The sequence below is a fragment of the Trichosurus vulpecula genome, chromosome X, assembly GCF_011100635.1.
Source record: "Trichosurus vulpecula isolate mTriVul1 chromosome X, mTriVul1.pri, whole genome shotgun sequence".
In the NCBI taxonomy this organism is placed as follows: domain Eukaryota; kingdom Metazoa; phylum Chordata; class Mammalia; order Diprotodontia; family Phalangeridae; genus Trichosurus; species Trichosurus vulpecula.
In genome coordinates, this window is record NC_050582.1 from 49,294,928 (window position 1) to 49,315,924 (window position 20,997).

The following is a 20,997-nucleotide window of genomic DNA, read 5'->3' on the forward strand; positions in this document are numbered from 1 at the left end:
TAGTCAGCAAAGTCAAACCCTTCTAGATGCCTAGCTGATACCCCTTAACACCACCGGGGGAAACACTTAGAACCCCACTGGGGGGACAAGACAAATGTCCATGGCAAAACTAGACAACAATTGAAAGTCATTCAATTAACCAAGTCTTTATTAAGCATCTACTGTGTGCCCAGTCCTATAAGGGAGAAAAAAAAAGCCAAAACATGATCTATGAGATTTCAGGGTATGCGGAAGATAGGAGAAAAGTCTCAAACAGATTCTGTCCATCCCCCCAATGCCTTCCACCCCAAAAATGAACTTCTCGAAGACTTCCTTGTGCAAGTTTAGGCCACCCTGGCCTTCAATCCACCAATCAGAGAATGCATTCCCTTCAAAGTCCTAACAAATCACCAAGTATTAGAAAGTGGTCAATAAAAAGTTATCTGAGATGTTAGGAATGGAAACTAGTATTGGGGGCAGTCAGAGAATGTTTGAGCTAGTCTGACCCCCTTATTTTACAGATGAAGAAACAGAGGTACAGGGAAAGGGAAGTGACTTCATGAAGGTCACAAGGCCAGTTTGTGGCAAAGGTTTCCTGACTCCCAGGCCCTATGCTTCCTAGATGAGACAAAAAGTGTTTGGGATTTCAAAAGGGGGTAACCAAGCAATAGCTGAAAGCCAAATTTTTCATGCTAGCAGCAGAGAGAACTTGCCAGACAAGGTTTTGCAGGGCCAACTGATTGTTGATTCACATACCTAGAAATGGAGCTTCAGAGGAAAGTGGCCTGAGTCAGGATAGAAGAATAGCTGTGGCCAAGTAGCTAAGGCAGTTACCACTGGCTTATTCACCTCTCCATAATACATGCAGATTATGACTCTGTGATGTATCTGGGGGCATAATGACAGCTGGGATTTTGCTGTGCCATAGATGGTATGTTGGTGGGGAGGGGTGTCTGTAGTGTGATATGGGGTATGTGTATGTGTGTGTTAACAACATTGCTTTGTTTTTAAGTTAGGCCTGGTATTAATGTGAGTATATATTTCTGAAGGAGTAACCCAGAAGCATAGTGGGTATCAGAGGAAAAACCACCTTAAGCATTAGTCCCAGATCTGGCCAATGTCCTTGGAAAACTAAGGGTTGCTCCGATTGTGAGGAATGAATGGATGCACTGTGAAAAAAATCCTGCTTGAGTCTGGCTCTGTCTTAGTTGATAGGACCTCAGTGGAGGTCAGGTTAAAAAGGGGCACAGCAGTTCACACCAGCAGACAGGTCCTTTTCTTTTCAGGAGCCAGGTTGCCTTTGCTTATTTAATGCCTACTTGTCTAGAGGTGAGAACAAAGGCCTCAACCTAAGGTCGGGACATTGGCTGTGTGGCCCCTGGTACAGCCCTCAGAAGAACCCAGAGGAACCCCCCCTCACCCTTAGAGAGAAGAACACCCTGGACCCTCCCTTAGGGATTACATTGACTTGATCTCTTCTGGAGCACCCATTTCCATGGCCCTCAGTCATCAGAATTACATCTGCTGTCTGGTTTTGTTGGCACTACTAAATAGAAAAGTCCTCTGTGGTAGTTTTGGGTTACTCTGGGAGCAAACAGGATCCCTACCTTCCTGACTGGGAGGATGAGGAGTCAGGCCATTTGGAAAGGTCTCCATCACAAATGAGAGATGTGGAGTTTGGGCTGGAAATGCTCTGAGTCTGAAATTCAAAGACAGATGAGGCTGGCTGGTCAGGAAAGTGGAGTGAGGAATGCCCTCAGTTCATTCTGAGCTAGATGCTTGCCAGGTTGGCAAGTATATTGCTGGCATAGTAATATTGACAGGAATTGACTATCAATTGTCTGTCCTCTTTCCCCTCTGATTTTCCAATTAGTTATTAAAATTAGTTATTAAACAAACCTAAGGAAAAGGGGCTAATGAATCAATGCTTTGCCTAGAGCACTTCTCTAGTTCTGGCTCAGGCTCTCCCTGAGAAAAAAAAGAGAAGATGTTTTACTACCTCCATGGCTCTGTGACCTCATTCATTCACTCCATCAGTAGAGATTACAACCCATCCACAACTTCTCCTCCTATGTGATTCTTGTCCACAGACCCTCTTGTCATAGACCATCCATAGAATATCCACTCAACTTGCTAGAGGCCTTCCTCTAGGCCTTGTTAAAATTTCCTTCTTCCTCAGCCTGTTGATGTCAGTTGTCACTCTCTCCACAGGCCTGTCCGCTATTTTTGTAATCATATATTTCTTCAATAATTATATATATAGCTGTCAATACATGTATACTTTGTACATATGTACAATCTGTACATATATACAAATATATGCCATCCCTTATGGTACTTGGTAATCATAGGCCATCACTGCAAATAGCTACAGCCTATTTGAACGCACCATGCATCTCTCTCTTGTATTCTGTGTCACCCACAACATTGACTGATCAGAGATTGTTGGGCTCTAAGGGTCACAACCATGAGTGACCCCAGGGCTAGGTGCATAGTGGCACTTAGTAAATGATGAATTGGTTAGCTCCCCCAACAATTATCACACCTGAACTTTGTTGGGCAGACAAAGGAAATGAGTATTTGTGGCCTCAGATGTGTTTTTGTGGAGGCGTGATCTTTGCCACAAAAACCATGTTCATTTCCAAGGACCTCACTCCTGAACTCTAACCTCCATATTTGCATGAATTACACAGTGACATACAGAGAAAAGCCCAATGTTAACTTTGGGAGATGTTGTCCTTTATTTTTTTATATTCTTTAAATAGATGTTGGAATTATCCATGGATGGAATGGCCTTCTTCACTCATGCTTCAGGAATAACTCCATAGGAGAGAATTGTGTTTGGATTATTTGGAACCAGGGCTGTTCAAATGACAGACAGTATATATGAGGAGGTTTTCACTTAAATCACTTACATCTGATGTGCATGCTTTGTTTGGGGGACTTCAAAAAGGGCGAGCGTAACATTCCAATGTAAAAATTCCAATAATGACCCTATCAAGTCACAGAAGAGAAAACGTTTTACATCTCTTACCCAAATAGCAAAGTAGGAGCCTTGGGCATGGGCATGGGCACGTGGCATTTTTGCTGAAACAAATGGAGAAATAAGAAAGTAACTCCAAGTCCCATCAACCATTTCCTCCAAAGTATGAGTCTTTTTGGGTGATGACAGGACTTCCCCCTAAAATGCACTGCTTTAAACTAGCAGGGAAACCCAAGTGGGGAACCTGTCTGACAGCCACACATGAAGAACAATAGTGAGTTAGTTTATAAACATGTGCAGGAAAAGTCTTCCTGGGTCAGTTGCTTGGGTTGTTGGGATTTTTCTCCCTTGCTCTCACGGGTGCATGCCGTGGTAGTCAGAGTTGCCGTTTTAATTTAGGATCATAGGTTTGAAGCCGGAGCATCTTTCTAACGCAGCCTTCTCATTTTACAGAGAAGGAAACTGAGGCCTCTAACTCCAAGCTCTTTTCACTACAACCTCTCAGGCTGCACACAAACCACACTGTTGTGATGAACATTGCTTCCTGCATACTTTGTGTGCTCAGTAACAACAGAATGGCTAGCTGCCAGAGGGAAGAAAAGGGCAAATAGGCTGAGAAGTCAAGTATAAGCCTTAGTCCAAGCCGTCTTGGGTTGACTTTCTTGGAGGTGTGATGATGATCACTATAAATGGCTATCTCATCACCAAAGGCCAGTGTCCTTTGACACTGGCGAGGGAAGAGAGAGCTAAGAGAGCTGATGCTAATGAGAGACAAAACCTCCCTGTACAAGCCCAGGAAGGCCAGCTATGCTCATCACCCAAAGCTTCTCTGCCATCTTAAGGCAGGGCAAATGCAGCCAGCTGAAGCCCTTGGAGAGAATGGGAGCCTTGGGTTTGGCTTGCAGAACTGACAAAGACACAACCCAAGGTGCTAAATTTGGGCTTGGTGCTGGGCCTACACCCACTTATCCCCAGGAAAGAGATTCAAAAGTGAAATTCTATGTCCAGAGAGCACTATTCCTCTAGAGAACAGGAGCGCTGGCTGCTCCAAGAATCTTAACATTCCCTAAGGCAGGCAAAGAGGGTTAAAGAGCCATCAATTATCAGGTCCTGGGATAGGATCTGTAGATTCTACTGCAGCCTTTTGGGTGTCATGGCACAGAATATAGGTATGTATGTGTGTATGCATTTATACATACACACACACACACACACATATGTGTGTGTGTGTGTGTGTGTGTGTGTGTATACATACACCTATATATTATATATGTTTCCATAAACACTACAGCATTGAGGTAGCTAGGTGGTGCAGTGAATAGGGTGCTGGGCCTAGCATTCACCTCTGTCACTTACTAGCTAGGTAACTTTTAAGTCACTCAATCTCTGCCTCAGTTTCCTCAATTGTAAAGTGAGGATCAAAACAGCATCTGCCTCTCCTAGGGTGGTTGTGAGGATGAAATGAGATAATCCTTGTAAAGTGTCCAGCAAAGTGTGTAGCACATAGTAGGTACTTAACAAATGCTTCTTCCCTTCATGGACTCCATTGGCATGGACCCTTCTCAGAGTAATGTGTAAAAGATTATATAGGAAAGCAGGTATGTTGAAAAAGAGTTCTCAAAATATTTTTAAAAAGAAGTTCATGGCCCCCAGGTTAAGAATCGCTGTCCTAGTGCTGAGCCGCACACACACACATATCACCATCTAAAACAATGTAGAGACGAGATGCAAAGTCATTGGGAGACAGCTACTAGCGGCTTGGGGGAGGGGTCAGGAAAACAAGAAGGAGGTGTCATTGAGCTGAAATTTGAAGGAAGCAAATACTTCAAAGAGGCAGGGATGGACAACAGTGTCTGCAGGGGCACAGAGACAGGAGATGGAACTTTATGTATGAGGCCAGTCTGGGTGCAATGCCTATTTGGGGGAGGGGGTGTAATGTTTAATCAATCTGGACGAGGGGGCTGGTGCCAGACTGTCACCAGCTTCTGATGCCAGAGGAATTTGCTTTTGATCCTAGAGGCAATAGGGAGCAACTGGAGCGTCAGGAGGGGAGTGACATAGTGTCAGACCTGTGCTTTAGGCATACATGGAGAATGGATGAGAGAGAGGAGAGTCATGGAACGGGGAGACCAATTTGGAAAGGGGCTCCTGCCATGGCATGGAAGCAAATGGTCTGCCCTTTGTCCAGACACAGCTCTAGGACCTAAAAGATTGTCTTGACTGATTATTTTTATAACTTTAAAAAAACTGAATTGCTGGATGATCCAGCCCCTTATTCCCTGTCCACCCAACCTGAGTGCTGTGCCGTCCTAGAGCATGAAGCGCTGTCCATTTACTAGTACTTTGTCAGTTTGCATTAATGAGGAGCGAGCAAGACTAAGTCTGCTGCCCAGCTTTAGCCTGCTCACTTTGGGCAGAAAGAATCGAATTGCTTAATATTTTAAAGACAAACAAATATTGAGTCATTTTCAACTTGCAAGGCAACAGTGATCATTTTCCCAGTGGATGCCTTTACTGTGAATGAAGTGTCTATTGTTCGTAGCTCCATCAAACCACAAATCCCCATCCCAAGCCTTCCAGAGAACACTTTTTGATTTGGAGAACGGGGAGCTTGTCAGTGATGCCGATTGTTTCAAGCAGACTAGCTAGTCTCCATTTCTGGTCTCTCTTGGCTCTGTGGCTGTTTTCCAGTGAACACATCACAAAACACGATGAACTGAGCTCTGAAATATTTGAAAGATCAGAGAGTGATGCTGAGCTCAGGTGATTCGAGAATATTTTAGTGGACATGTTTCCATTTCTCTCTATGCTTGTTCATCCTGATAGGAGGATTTATTCATTCCAAATACGGCAACTGAAAAAGCAGCAAAAATCCTTTTTTCTTTTCTCAAGGCAAAGTAAACTTTGGCCTTCTCGTGGTTCTCAGCAGGTGTACTTTTTTTCCTTGATATACAGCACCCTCTAGTGGTGTATATTCAGCATCACAGCCGAGTGGGTTATATTTTGCAGAAAACCCAGGATTTGCTGACTCATCTCTTCCCCACAACTCATCTCTTCCTTTCAAAATCAGTTTCCACCTGTAATTCATTACCATTTATGTTCTCTTCCCTTTTTAAAAAAAGAAATAACAGTTCAAGGTACCTAGAATGTGAGCTCCTTGTCTTTCTTTGTATCCCCAGCTTTTAGCACGGTGCTTGGCACGTTGTAGGAACTTAATAAATGCTTGTTGACTTGACATAGAAGTTCCAAGCTTCCTCAGGGTAACTGATCATTCTCATAGCACAAAGTTAACAACGCTTGGTAACACTCAAAGTGACATTGTCTTAGCTATGTAAAAGCTTGTTGTGCCAAGATGTCTCATGGTTTATTTGGGTTGAATCCCCCAGGTATGACCTTGAGGGCCATCTGACCAATGCCACGTTTCCTACTGGGGAGGTCAGCAACTTCCACAGTGACCTGGAGAAACTGACCAAAGTGGAGCTGGACACTTCCAACCGAGAAAATGTCATCACAGCCACCAACTTTACAGCTACTAGTACCATATATATTTTAAAACATGGTAAGACGAGTTCAGCTTAACTTTGCAAATTTTAAAGCATCATATAAATGTGCACTGTTAGTACTATGTGGAGCCTGGCTTTGAAGCTGCCCATTGCTTTCTCTTCCCCCTCCTCAACCTTCCACCAATCTTGGTACATATTGGTTCCCCAAAGCAATATAACTGGTACACTTGAGCTCCAGGGAGAGTTATCAGCTTCTGCAGGTTCATATAGTACAGTGGGAAGAGCTGAATTTGTCTTCAAAGGATAGGCATTTAAATCCCACCTCTGCCACTCGATGCCTTTGTGACCGTGGCTGAGTCACGGCACTGTCAGCAGAGTCAGATTCAGATTGGGATCCTCCCTCCCAGGTCAGTGCCCTTCCCACTGCATCCCACCCTGTGAATATGCAAGGCTTACATCCTGGCTCTTCTCCCTGTGACCGTGGCTGAGGCCCCTCTCTGAACTTCAGGTAGATGGTTTTACAAAAAGGCAAAGTTCTATTTGACATCAGGAAAACATTTCTTAGCAATTAGAACTATCCCAAAGTGGAAGGGGCTGTCCTGGGAGGCAGTGGGTTCCCCCTCATTTTGAGTTCTTCAAGAAGAGGCTAGCTAGCTTGGCTGGTATGTTATAACAGTCTCCGAGTCTCTTCTATCTCCAAATTTTTTGATTCTGTAACTCACTGATCTACAAATTCTCTTTGAGTTCTAGATCTAATTGTCATGTTTCTAAGTTAAGTGAAATCTCTCATGGTTAGAACAAAAGAAAGAGAATTGTGGGAGTGGCTTTCCTTTCTTTGCTTATCCAAGACAGTCCTGGGGCGGGGAATGGGATTGAGGATGCATTTCATTTCTGAGGCTCGGTACAAAACCGTGTGCACTGGGAGGGCGTTAAGTCATTCCAGGGCATCACAGCTCTACCGCAGAAGATCAGAGATAGGCTTGGGTAGAAATCTTCTTTGGGAGTTGGAGGAGGCAAGAGAAGTACTGCTGGAGGGACTGAGGTCTCCTTGGGTCACATGGAAACTACGTTTAATATATCAAACAAAGCAGGCCATCCTAACAAGCCAGAGGAAATTCTCTCAAAAGAAAAAAGAAAAAGAAGTCAGCATGCTGGTTTAGACTAGACTTTTTATCCAAGAAACAAGAAAATCAAGAGACTCAAAAATGGGCAAAAGAGGGCTTACCTATCTGAATAGCTAAGGATCCCAAAGGAGAACTCAACCCACATGTTCTTTCCCCCTCCCCAAACTTTTGTTCTGTCAACAGACAATACCCAGAGCACCTACCGAGTGAGCCCCGATGGGTCCCTCCGGGTCACTTTTGCGAGCGGCATGGAGATCAGTCTCAACACTGAGCCCCACATTCTCGCTGGGGCAGTCAACCCCACCCTGGGCAAGTGCAACATTTCCCTGCCTGGAGAACACAATTCTAACGTCATTGAGTGGCGGCAGCGGAAGGAGCAAAGCAAAGGCAACATGTCGGCATTTGAAAGGAGGCTAAGGGTAAGTGAACCATATGAATGATGGGCTTCAGAAAGCATCCATTAGGTCAACGAGGATCTAAAAAACACTACTGTAAACCTGGCACTATATTTGGCATGGTAAGACATGGGGCTTGAGGCCAGTCAATAAAACAACTGATCTGTCTTCAGCTTTTCTAGGCTCCCCTTCCCCTAGATGCATACCATCATTGTGCTCCAAGAAACAACAGCACCTCACCCAGGCCTCCCACCCTCAATTTAACTCAGTCTAATTCAGCCAACATTGATTATGTGTCCACTGTGCTCTTGGCACTAGATGGAAAGATAAGTAATGACATGGCCTCTGCCTTCAAGGAACTCATAGCCTGGCACAAGGGTGGGGAACCTGGGGCCTCGAGGCCACATATGGCCCTCTAGGTCTTGGGTGCAGACTTTTGACTGAGTCCAAGTTTTACAGAACAAATCCTTTTATTAAGGGGATTTGTTCTGTAAAGTGTGAATTCAGTCAAAGGGCCGTACTTGAGGACCTACAGGTCCACTTGAGGGCCTAGAGGGCCACACGTGGCCTCAAGGCCGCAGGTTCCCCACCCCTGGTCTAGTAGAAGGGATGAGACAAGGGTACACATGCAACCTACAGAATGGATGGGAAGGATCCCATGTATCTCCAAGGTGGAGGGAAGGGGAAGGAATCAGGGAAGGCTATATAGAGGAGGAAGTGACTCACCTTGAGTTTCCAATCGGCAGAGATGTAGAAGTAAACTTTGACAGCTGTGCAAATACACAAAGGGCATATAATGTGATGTGAGGTTGGAAAGGGAGATTGGAGCCAAATTGTGGAGAGCCTTAAATCTCAGGCTAAGGATTGTAAATCCTACAGGCAGTAGGAAGCTACTGAAGGTTCTTAAGCAGGCCAGTGACATGATCAGAACTGTGCTTCCGAAAGATTATTCAGGCAGATATGTGAAAGATGGATTGCAGAGGAAAGAAACTGGAGGCAGCAGAGAAACCAGTTCAGCTGTTATAATGGTACAAGTGCGAAGGGATAAGGCTTGAACTAGGATGGCAGCAGCAAGAAGAGAGAGGAGAGATGTGAGAAAAATAGTAAAGGTGGACCTGGATTCTGCTATCTTTCAAGTTTCAAGTCAAACAGACTGATTAGATGTGGTGAGACAGGCACGATTCAAAAATGGCTCAGGTTTCAAACGTGAATGACTGAAAAGATAGTGGTGGCATCAACTGAAGTTGGTAAGTGAGGAAGAGGGACAGGTTTATGGGGAAGATGAATTTAGTTTGGGCATGTTGAGTTTCAGATAACAGTAGCACATCCAAATGGAGATGGTGGACTGGAGCTCAGGAGAGATCTTGGGATAGTCATCTACAGAGAAGAGATTATTGAAGCCATGGGAATTGATGACACCACCAAGAGAGAGATTATGGAAATAAAAGAAAGGATAGAGCTTGGGAAATTAGGAAGGTTTGAGAGGTTAGAAGAGAGAACTAGTGCAGACCAAGTACAGAGAGGATGGTATAAATCAGTCATGCAATGTGGAACAGAGAGTTGGCCTTGAAACCTGGAAGTCCTGGGTTCAAGTCTCCTGGGCTTGAACATTAAGACTAAGCCATGAGGGTCAACCTGTTTATAGATACAGAAACAAGTACTGGAATGTCGTATATGGAGAATGAGTAGCAAGTTGGCCAGTTGGACTAGACTATAGAATATATGACAGGGACTAGTATACAATGAACATGAAAAGGCAGGCTGAAGCCGCATTGCAAAAAGCTTTAAAAACCAAGTGGAAGAGTTGTAATTTATCCTAGAAGCAAGAGGGAGTCACAAGTTTTTTGGAGCTGGGGAGTGGCATGTGTTTAGGAATATTTCTTTGTTAGCTGTATATAAAAAGGATAGATAGAGGAAGGATAGAGGAAAGACTTAAGATCCAGAAAACCAATTAAGATACTACTGCCATAGCCCAGGTGAAAAGTGATGAGGCCATGAACTAGAGTGTGTGAGTGGAAAGAAGGGGATAGATGTGAGACAAGTAGAATTAACGATACTTGCCAACCATCTGGATATGGGAAGGTAAGTAATTATATCAGGCGTTACTATTATTTCCATTTTCCAGAGGAGAAATCCGATTCCCAAGGGGATAGAGGAAGGGATTTGCCCAAGGTCACACTATTACTAAGTGTCGCAAGACCAGGTCTAGAATACAGATGTTCTGATTCCTACGCTGCCCCACACTGTATAGTTTTGTGCCTTTGAAATAATTAACGTCCACTATATCATGCTTCTTAACCTTTAGTAAAGGAAAAAAATAGTGGAAGGTGTGAACTCCCTTAGTCGACTTTGAGAAAATATATACGTGGTTTTTAAAAATTTCTTTTGGAGGGTAAAAGAGAATGGGTCTGTGGCTGTTTCTATGTCACCCAAGTATCCAGATAAAGAGTAAAAAAATTCAGATATTTGCTCTCTCCAGTGGCCCAATATCCAAACTTTTAGAAACTCACTCTTATCCCTCCAGGTGACATGACACTGCCTTCTTTGAGGAGTTAAAGCTTTGGGAGTGCTTCCTTCTTAATCTAAGGTTTTCAATCCGAAGCCAAGAAGAAATGATTTCCTACACCAAAAATCAGCCCCATCCCTACCCACTCCCCCCCAGAAAACAAACAAACAGAAAACATGATCATGTACCACTTGGTCTGAGCAAATCCAGGATTGGCTATTTTGGAGGCATCCTTCACTGGCTCTATTAAGCCAACTAACACCCAAATATGTCATTTGTTTTCAAATCCGTTTCACCCTGGCCCAAAATCTAGTTGAATCATCTCCTCCTCAAGGTATTTTTGCATCCATTTAATTTAACTTTTCACCTACTGCATTGACTCCCTAAATACATCTCTCTTTAGCAGAGAGAAATCTGAGTTCTGTAACAATTGAAGATTAGCCATTAACTAAAAGCAAACTGTTCCAGGAGCTAGATCCAAATTACCATTTGCTGTGTCCATGGGTGAGAATGTAAGTGTGCAGAGTGTCATCCCACAGGATCCCAAAGCAAAACCATAGGACTGCAGCCACCCTCTTCTTTTAAAGCATCAAATAAATCAAATAAAAATCAAATAAATTCAAACCATAAAATCAGTGCAAAATTGTATTTACATGCACAACAAAGCAAAAAGTGATCTCCAGTTACTGCAGTTGGGATTTTCTCCCTAATGTAGGGGAATGGGTTAAGCATCCTCCAGAATCACAGCTTTTAATACAACTGACAATGGTTGTGTGTGTTCTTTTCATTTTTAAATTTCACCTTAGGAATAGTGACATGGACTTGGGAAAGAGAAACAGTCCAACTGTCTCCAATGGAAAAGCAAAGAAATAGGCCATAGGCTGAATATAATAACATAGTTTGGCCTGGTCACCAGCCAGGAAAGTGATGGCAGCAGCCCTTTTTCTCCCCACCCTGAGGTGTGCAAATTCCAGATTTTCTCTCTCCTAAGCTTCATGCTGTTTTCCAGGTTAGTTCAGTGAAAGAGCTATGCTATTTCATTTCCAGACCTTGCCATCAAGTCTGTAAGTAACCAGGGCAGCTGGCCTGCCCACTCTTCTGTAACTCAGAAAAACTGAGTGGACAGCAGCACAGGGTAGAAGGGCTCTTGAGAATTCATTCAAAATGAGTCACAGCATACGGGTTACTCAACATAATTTCAAATGTGACTTCATTATATGTAAATCACACTTCTGACAAATAGAATGCTGGAAATTCTCATTTCCAAATTTAAATCAAATACGAGAGGGGGTATTATTTGGTTTCAAGCCAGGCTATCCTTTAGCAAAATTGCAAAATAGAGGAGATTTTGTCTTCAGAGCCACTCCACCCCTTCTTTTGGTGTCCCAAAATATCAACAGCTGTTGCCAAGGCCCCTCAAGGGCAATGTCAAACCAAGGTTTAAACATAGTGCTGCATTCTCCCAACCACCATCAAAGCAAAGCTCCAAGTCCAGTCCCTCTAGGCTCTTGTCCCGCAATAAGTTAATCAGGTTAAGTTCTGCGAGGTATATACCTTTAACCCCATCTGGGAAGTAAATACTTGGAATTCCAAGCAGGTATTTGGAGTTAAGGAAGCACCACATAGAGAATGCATATGGAAAGCTTTCTTCCTTTCCTGGCTTTCCCACACATAGCTTTTAATGGAAATATAGGTAAATATGTCGCATTTATTCTCCATCTCCTTTTAGCGCATAGCTTGATGTGACATTTATTTCCAAAGCTCTGCGTTTGAAACCAGTATTTGAAGAGGAACATCAAAAGCAGTGTGCATTATCCAGAGATCTGACCATAGCATTGTAACCATGGCACTGGCCTGGGCCAACCTCCCAGTGGCGTCTCAGCTCTGATCCCTATTTGTGCAGCTGTAATGGCTTTATTAAGAAATATAAACACAATCCATCAGACAAATAAAGTCACTGATTTAGTCGAACATAAAATCAGTTGTTCCGTAGGCTCTTTAACTGTCGTTATAACATAACTTTAACTGTTACAATTATTATAAGTGAACAGTATAAAACCACAGAAAAACTAGCAGAAAGAATGCTTATTTTCTGCTAGGCTTCTAAACCCCACATAGCGAGTCTTGATCACAAGGCAATGCAGTACACATTCACAGACCACAACATCACACAGAAAGATTGGCTACTGATCATTTACAAGCTGTGATGTTGTGCTCTCATTAACAAGTACTGTCCTTATCAGATTTGTGTTAAATTCCTTCCCAGGGGCCAGAGGGAGGGGGAAGGAAAGGAAAGCAGTTATTTCATTAGCTCCATTTCACAGGAAAAGAAACTGAGAGCAAAGTGGTTGAAATCAATGTGTCCAAGGTTGCCAAACAACATCAAAGAACTTTTATGCCTTTTTGTACCTCAGAATCATTTTTCCCATGATACTCATTGCAAATTGAATCCTAGTTTGTTGTAACAAAGAAAGACTTAAGTAAAATCCAATCCCCAAAATGACAAGTAGTGACAGTATGCATCATTCTGTACTCTAGTATTCCACCTCTTCTCTGGGATCACGATTGATCATAGCCAGTAATCTGAGTGTTTGGCTGCATTTTAGGGTTGCTTTCATCTATACCAGAAATGCACCCTTGATCCCATGCCTTTCCATCTCTTCTCCAATAGATCTTCAGCTTTTCCCTCTTTGATTCCTTCCCCTCTGCTTACAAATATGTCCAAGTCTCCCCAACTCTTAAAACCCCACCACAGACCTTTAAGTTACATCTTAAGAGGTGGGAATAGCACTGACCAGTTTCCTCTCAGATACGATATCACTAGACTGGATAAAATTCTGTATAAACTATCATTCTATATCTCTGCTCCCATCTCTGCCAAACTCCCAGAAGAAACTGTTTAAACTCATGGCTTCCACATCCTCTTCTCTTACTTTTCAACCCTTTGTAATCTCGCTCATACCTTCAACTAAAACTGCTCTCTCTCTCCAAAGTTACCAAAGATAGAAGATAGAGGGGGAGATAGAGGAGAGGAGGAAATGGAGGAGAAGATAGAGGGGAAGTTGGAAGAGAGGAGATGATAGAGGAGGAGATAGAGGGGAGGGGGAGGTAGAGGAGGAGAGGAGAAGATTATGGTGGATATAGAGGAGGAGATAGAGGAGAGGGGAAGATGGAGGAGAGGAGAAGATAGAGGAGGAGACATAGGAGAGAAGAAGATAGAGGGGAAGATGGAGATGGAGGATGTAGAGGAGAAGATAGAGGAGATAGAATAGGGGAAGAAAGAGGCGGAGAGGGGAAGATAGAGGGGAAGATGGAGATGGAAGAGAAAGAGGAGATAGAGGAGAGGAGAAGGTAGAGGAGGAGAGGAGAAGATTGTGGGGGATATAGAGGAGGCTATAGAGGAGAGGGGAAGATGGAGAAGAGGAGAAGATAGAGTAGGAGACAGAGAAGATAGAGAGGAAGATGGAGATGGAAGAGATGGAGAAGATAGAGGGGGAGAAAGAGGAGAGGAGAAGATAGAGGAAGAGATAGAGGAGAGTAAAAGATGGGAGGAGAGCAGAAGATAAGGAGAGGGGAAGATGGATAAGGAGATAGAGGAGGGGAGGAAAAAAGGAGAAGAGAGAGGAGGAGATAGAGGAGAGGAGAAGATAGAGGGGGAGATAGAGGAGAAGGTAAGAAAGAGGAGGAGAAGGGCAGATATAGGGGAAGATAGACAAGGTGATAGAGGAGAAGAGGAGATGGAGGAGAGGGGAAGATGGTGATGGCGGAGAGGAGAAGATAGAGGAGGAGATGGAGGAGAGTAGGAGATAGAGTAGGAGGTGGAGAAGATATAGGGGAAGATGGAGATGGAAGAGATGGAGGAGGAGATAGAGGAGAGGAGAAGATGGAGGAGGAGATAGAAGGGAGGAGAAGATATAGGAGGACAGGAGAAGATAGAGGGGAAGATGGAGATGAAGGAAAGGATATGATAGAGGAGGAGATCGAGGAGATGGAGGAGAGGAAAAGATAGAGGGAAGATGGAGATGGAAGATTTAGAGGAGGAGAGAAGATGGAGGAGAAGATATAGGAGAACAGGAAAGGTAGAGGGGAAGATGGAGGAGAGGAGGAGATGAGAAGATAGAGGTGGAGATGGAGATAGAGGAGAGGAGAAAATAGAGGGGAAGAAAGAGAAGGAAAGGAGGAGATATAGTAGATGAGAAGTTAGAAGGGGAGATAGAGGAGAGGGGAAGAAAGAAGAGGAGATGGAGGGGAAGATGGAGAAGAGGAGATGGAGGAGAGGGGAAGATAGAGGAGGAGATGGAGGGGAATATGGAGATGGAAGATTTAGGGGAGGAGATAGAGGAGATAGAGGAGAGGAGAAGATAGGGGAGGAGAGAGAAGGGAGAAGAAGATGGGGGAGATAGAGAAGAGGGGAAGATGAAGGAGAGTAGGAGAGGAGAAGATAGAGGGGAAGATGGAGTTGGAGGAGAGGAGGAGATAGAGGAGATGGAAGAGAGAAGATAGAGGGGGAGAGAGAGATTTAGGAGAGGAGAAGATAGAGGGGAAGATAGAGAAGGCCTCCACATCCTCTCCTACTTTTCAACCCCTTGTAATCTGACTCCTGCCTTCAACTAAAATTGCTCTCTCTCCAAAGTTACCAAAGATCTCTTAACTGCTAAATCTGATGGTCTTCTCTCAGTCTTCATCCTTTTCTCTCTGTGTAGCATTTGTTACTGTTGACCACCTTTTCTTCCTGGATATTCTTTTCTGAATTTTCCCAACACTGCTGTCTCTTAGTTCTCGTCAGTCTCATGCACCAGCTCATCATTTATCTACACATCACACCTCCTAACTATGGTTGCACCCCAAGACTTTGTTCTGAGCCTTGTCTTAAGTAAAACTAGGAACAAAGAATAACCAACCTAGGAGTATTTTTGAATATGTGCAAATTTCCTTTTTTCATTGACTTTCCAGTACTGAGATGTCTGGGTCAAAAGCTATGATCAGTTTCATTATTTTTCTTGTATGGTTCTAAATTGTTTTCCAGAAAAAGTTGTACCAATTCACAATTCCACCAGTGATCTATTAGCATAGCTATCTTCCCACAGATCCTCTTCAGCATTGATTAATTTCCATCTTTTATCAGCATTGCTAATTTGATGGGTGTGAAGTGAAATCTCAGAGTTGCGTTATTTTGTATTTCTTCTATTAGTGATTCAAAGCAATTTTTCATGTGTTCTAATTTTGAGAACCAGTCATATCTTTTGACCACATGTATACTGGAGAATGGCTCTGTTTGTGTGAACTCCCTGTGTATCTTGACTGTCACTTTTTATCAGGTATTTGATGCAAAGTTTTTCCCATTCACCTGTTTCTCTTCATTTTCTACTTACGTTGCTTTTTTTGTAAAAGCTCTTTTGAATTTCATGTAATAGAATTGTATCATATTATTTTTTATAATCAACTCTATCCTTGGTTAAGAATTCTCCCCCAGGTTCTAGCTATGAAGGTATTTCCCTTCCTTCTCCCCTAATTTTTCATGTTGTGACCTTTCATATTTCAGTAGTGTATTCATTTGGAGTTTTTCGTAGTGTATGATGCTATCTTACCAAACTGCTTTCTAGTTTTCCCAAAAGAGGAAATGCATCTTTTTCCAGAGAGGAATTTTCCCTCAGTGTTTCATTTTCTTGGATTTATCAGACCCTACAGTATTGTATTTGACTAAGATTTATATGGAATTTGACTCAATGATCTCAACCTTTCCATGTTTTTTTTCCAACACTAAATAATTTTGAGGATTGTTAATGATAATTGGGTAATGTTAGGCCCCCTTCTTTCCTGCTTTTTAAAATCCTTTTGACATTCTGAGAATTTTATTATTTGACTGTGTTTTATTTAAATTTTGACTTAGGTTCTATCTTCCTGGGACTACTGGTTTGGTTTCCTGTCATCCATTTTCCAGAAGTATCATACACAAAAAATACTTATGCTAGTTCCATTAAGGGCTTTTCAATATGAAATTATTTTTAATTATTCTTTAAGGCTACATTTGGTTGTGTAAACAAGCAAGTGTAACTAAAATTGGAAGAAATAGTGAAAAATGTGGTCAAATGAAAGGAAGTTCAGCAACATGGGTTCTAATCCAACCCTTCCCCTCTGTTTAAAAAAAGGGGTGAGGGAGGGAGATTGGACTCAATTATCTTAAAGATACCTTTCAGCCCTAATATCATATAATATCACTCCTATACTACTCTTTGAATTTTTAATTTACATGATACTAGATTATCTGCTGAGCTTTTCATTTTTAAACCAATTTTGTCGACATTGAAAATTAGTTAGGTCTACCCAACACCAACACAACCAATTGAAATATTGGAAAAATTGAGCTCTGCCAGTTGCTTTACCTATTTTATGTCAAACAACTGGCTTGGATAATATTTCCTTAGCAGAGCTACTTGGACTTCATTTTTGATGGCTTCTCTTGGAAGCACTGAGTAGTACCTGGTAATCCTTTGACTCAACTTTCTCAGTCATCTGTAAGTCAGTTAAGTTGCTAGTGGGAAGGACAGCACAAGTCTGTTTTGCTCATATTTTTTTGGTTCATGTTCCGCTAACTGCATCAACTATTAGACTTTCTAAGTCATATTCTCCCTGGGACAATGGTTAAGATTTAGGAGGGGCTACAGGATTGTGCTTATAGGGGGGTTGGTGGTAGCAAGCATGGAATCCAGAATATTCTGTGTAGGATTTAATGTCATGTTCAAGTGATGTCATTAAGGACTGGAACTTCTAGAGAGAGGGGCAAGGATCTGACTGGTAGTATAGGAATTCTACTGCATCTAGCTCACATAAAACACAACCATAAATGATTGAAAGCTATGACAACATATTCAGAACTTGAATGGGGAAAAAGACCTCATATTATATTTATACAGCCATATAATAATTACCTCTGTTTCCATTTCCACAATCATCCTTCCTCTCCCCAATGCTCCCTCCACACACAGAGAGACATTTGCCATCCTCAAGGAGAGACTGGGAGTAGAGCTGGAGAAGGTTAAAGCTGGCCAGAGAAGAATCAGAACACCACTCACGCTCTCTGCCTCTCCCCCACCCACCGAAGAGGCTTGATCCAGCGCCGTTTTTGAAATGTTTCATATGTGTGTTCTTTTTTAGGCCCATAACAGAAACCTGCTCTCCATAGATTTTGATCACATAACCCGCACAGGAAAAATCTACGATGACCATCGGAAATTCACCCTCCGAATTCTTTACGACCAGACTGGTCGCCCAGTTTTGTGGTCTCCCATCAGCAGATATAATGAAGTGAACATCACCTACTCACACTCAGGACTAGTAACTTACATTCAAAGAGGGACATGGACTGAGAAAATGGAATATGACCAGGGTGGAAAGATCATTTCACGAACCTGGGCTGATGGGAAAATATGGAGCTATACTTACTTAGAGAAGGTAAGTGTGCATGTGCTAAAATCTGTGACCATAAGAATCTAAATGAGATTGAGAGTAATTACCTCCATGGCAAGCTTGCTTTCTGACTAACATTTTCTGTAATACAGCAAAGCAAGTGTTTTAATTGAATAGGTATGCTTTTTTTCAGCTCAAAATTTTCTTAAAAGACCATTCCCTGCCATATATTGTTTTAAATTCAAACTGGATTAATAGCTTTGCTTTCTCTTCCTTTTAACATATTTGTTCATGCTCTTTTTATTATATGAAAGTTCACAGAAAGGTAATATCACTGGAAAAATGTAAGACTGTTCTAGCCAGGAGACTGTCACAATAGGAATAATGTACTTTGTTAGTATTTTCCTGCACAACGATTTGAGTAACAATCTGTGGTTGTGTGAATTCTCTTATGATATGGATAATGATTTATGGATGTAGTTTATGAATATTCCCCGTCCTAAGTCATTTCTTTTTCCATCTTGATTTATGCAAATTTTCCTGAAGGTAACCACAGGTATTTTGAAGCCTTTTTAGGGCTTCCAATAGGAGCTGCACAATGTTAACTTCCATGATGTCAAAGAAGCTGTCCTCAGGACCCAGGACAGTGATGTCTGCACATAGCAAGCACACTTACATTTGGATTTGACAAACATCTCTAAATATACCTATTCCCAAAATCATTCATTGGAAATTACTTTGGAAAAAATCTGCATTTTACTTTTAGTGCCATTTATATAATTATTTAATTAGACATTCTAGGTGGATAAATTTGGACCAAATTGCCCCTTTTGACCTCAAAGACCTAAAGAACACAGAGCCAGACAGAATGCATTGATTGGCTGAACCCTCTGTTCTGGGCAATATTGCCATCTTGTGGTCATTTTCTATGCTTCAACTTGGCACATTTCTAATACCTGTCCTCTTTAGTTTCCTGTTCAACCACATAGAAAACCAAACCTTTTTGTTTGAAAAAGGAAAATATTTTGGCATTTCATTCAAGTCTTTCAGAAGACTTAGAACAGGCATGGTTCTCCCACTCAGTCATTGGAGTAATAAAAGGCCTTTTGACATCCTTGGGGCAGCACTATAGCTGTTTTGCTACAAGCTCTCTGGCCCAAGGAGTCTTGGCAAAGCCCTTCTGTGGTGGTGGCCCAAAGTGAAAAAGGGGAAGATGATAGCTGAGAAACAGTGTTTACTTTGGTCTTGTCACTGGCAAGAAGCTTCAAAAACAAAGTGGGGATTATTAGACATAGAGTGGCATCTGGACCGCAAGAGAACAGTGGCTTACTATAGGGAAACTGGAGATGGAAGTCTGAGATGGAGAGGACAATAGCTATGTGGTATAAGTGGGTGGCAAGGCAAGTAGAAAGACTGTAAAAGAGAGAGCCCTGGATCTGGCCCAAGCAGATTGGCAACAGATATGTATGTGTGCAGGCCATATGGTGACATGCCATTTGTTCATAATGGCAGATTGACAGGAAAACAGGGAAAACCCAAGGTGGATACCTTTTTGTCAGAGTAAAGCCCTGGCATTGCCTTCCTCTTCCTCTAAAAGGGCATCCACTTACCATAAAAGCCTTAGCCACCCCCCCAACTCCCTTCCTAATGCACATTGTACATAATGTCAAGTGTGGCCTTTCCTCCTTTCAGACTTTCTTTCACACAGGCAGGAGAACTTGAGCTCAGTGGCAAATTGCTCATTTTCTCCACTGACTTTTAGGCTTTAGTGTCCAAGTTGCATCCGAAAAGTAAAAGAAGCCATGGTAATGAACACACTTAGGGAGTACCTGCAGCACCATGGGGGTTCCTGCTCCCCACAAGTTAAGAAGCTAGAGGAGGAAACACGGCAATGATAAGGAGTAAAGGCCAAATAAGTAGGATGGCCAGAACATGGCCAGGGGTGCTGAGCAGAGGGGAAAGATCCCTTACATCAGAGGCAGCTCAGTAGTGGAGTAGAGAGAATGTGCTCAGGAAGACCTGAGGTCAAATGCTGCCTCAGACACTTTGTGGTGTGGCGATCCTGGGCACATCGCTCTCTTCATCTGCAAAAGGGGGTCATGGCACCTACCTCACAGGGTCCTTGGTGCAACCAAGTGAGATAACATGTGCTTCACAACCCATAAAGCACTACAGAAATGTTACTATGCTTATTCAGCGATCTGTACAAAAATCCAAGTGGGCCAAGAGGGGTGTGAACACCAGATCTCGTGACTTAGCAGCTCTCTGCTGCCTCGGGGGGGGGGGGGGGGGGGGGAGGGGGCGGTCAGTCAACTCTCCCTTTAGTGTTTGACTTGAGCTTCTCAAGATGGACAGGATATGAATGGGGGCAGAAGGGTAAAGCAGGCTTTCCAGGTAGGAAAGCAACATAAGGCTGTTTTTATTAAGAAACCACCTTCATGAACTTTACCCATTAAACCAGCTTTGCCTTAAGTTCAGGATATTGCCTGTTGACCTTGAGTTGTTCCAGATTCTATGACTTGATTGGGGGTGAGGGAGGTGCAGTAGGAGGCAGAGCACTTTCACCTCCCACATCAAAAAGCTATCAGCTAATATCGAATGAGGGCTTTCTCAACAGCTGAACCCAAAGGGTGAGCCTTCCCTGCCACAGACTTCATGTCTTTATGTATATGTATATACTTGATTTATTTTTTTAACTAGGTTTCTAGATCTAGAACATGAATGAGCCTCAGAGACACGCTATTATTTAGTCCAACTCCTTCATTTTCAGCTGAGGAAACTGAGGCTTGGAGGTTTAAGTGCCAAAGTCACAACGGTAATGTCAGAAGGAGGATTTGAACCTAGCTGCTCGTCTGGGTTGGTGTTTTGTTTGTGGATTATCAGTCATCTCTCTGGATGTAAGGGCCCTTTCAGCACAGCTTTCTTTGGCACAGATGGGTCCAACTTGAAGAAATAAAGTTAAACAAAAATCTCTACTTGTAACACAGATCCACTTGGAGATAGTTATCCACGTGAGAAGAAACAAGTTCCCTAGTGTACTAAGAATAGAACTCAATTTGCAACAATTTGATTTTATGTACTTCATGAGATCACCAATTGT

At 42.7% G+C, this 20,997-nt stretch overlaps 1 protein-coding gene across 5 annotated transcripts in view; it reads left to right on the top strand.

Moving 5' to 3' along the window:
• The window catches only part of TENM1 (teneurin transmembrane protein 1), a 448,583-nt gene that overhangs the window by 420,499 nt on the left and 7,087 nt on the right, over window positions 1–20,997 (top strand). For all 5 annotated transcript variants that reach the window (XM_036739968.1, XM_036739972.1, XM_036739969.1 and 2 more), the window contains 3 exons: window positions 6,349–6,521; window positions 7,773–8,008; window positions 17,646–17,942. In XM_036739968.1, the coding sequence (XP_036595863.1) occupies window positions 6,349–6,521; window positions 7,773–8,008; window positions 17,646–17,942 (706 nt within the window). The remainder of the gene's footprint in view (window positions 1–6,348; window positions 6,522–7,772; window positions 8,009–17,645; window positions 17,943–20,997) is intronic.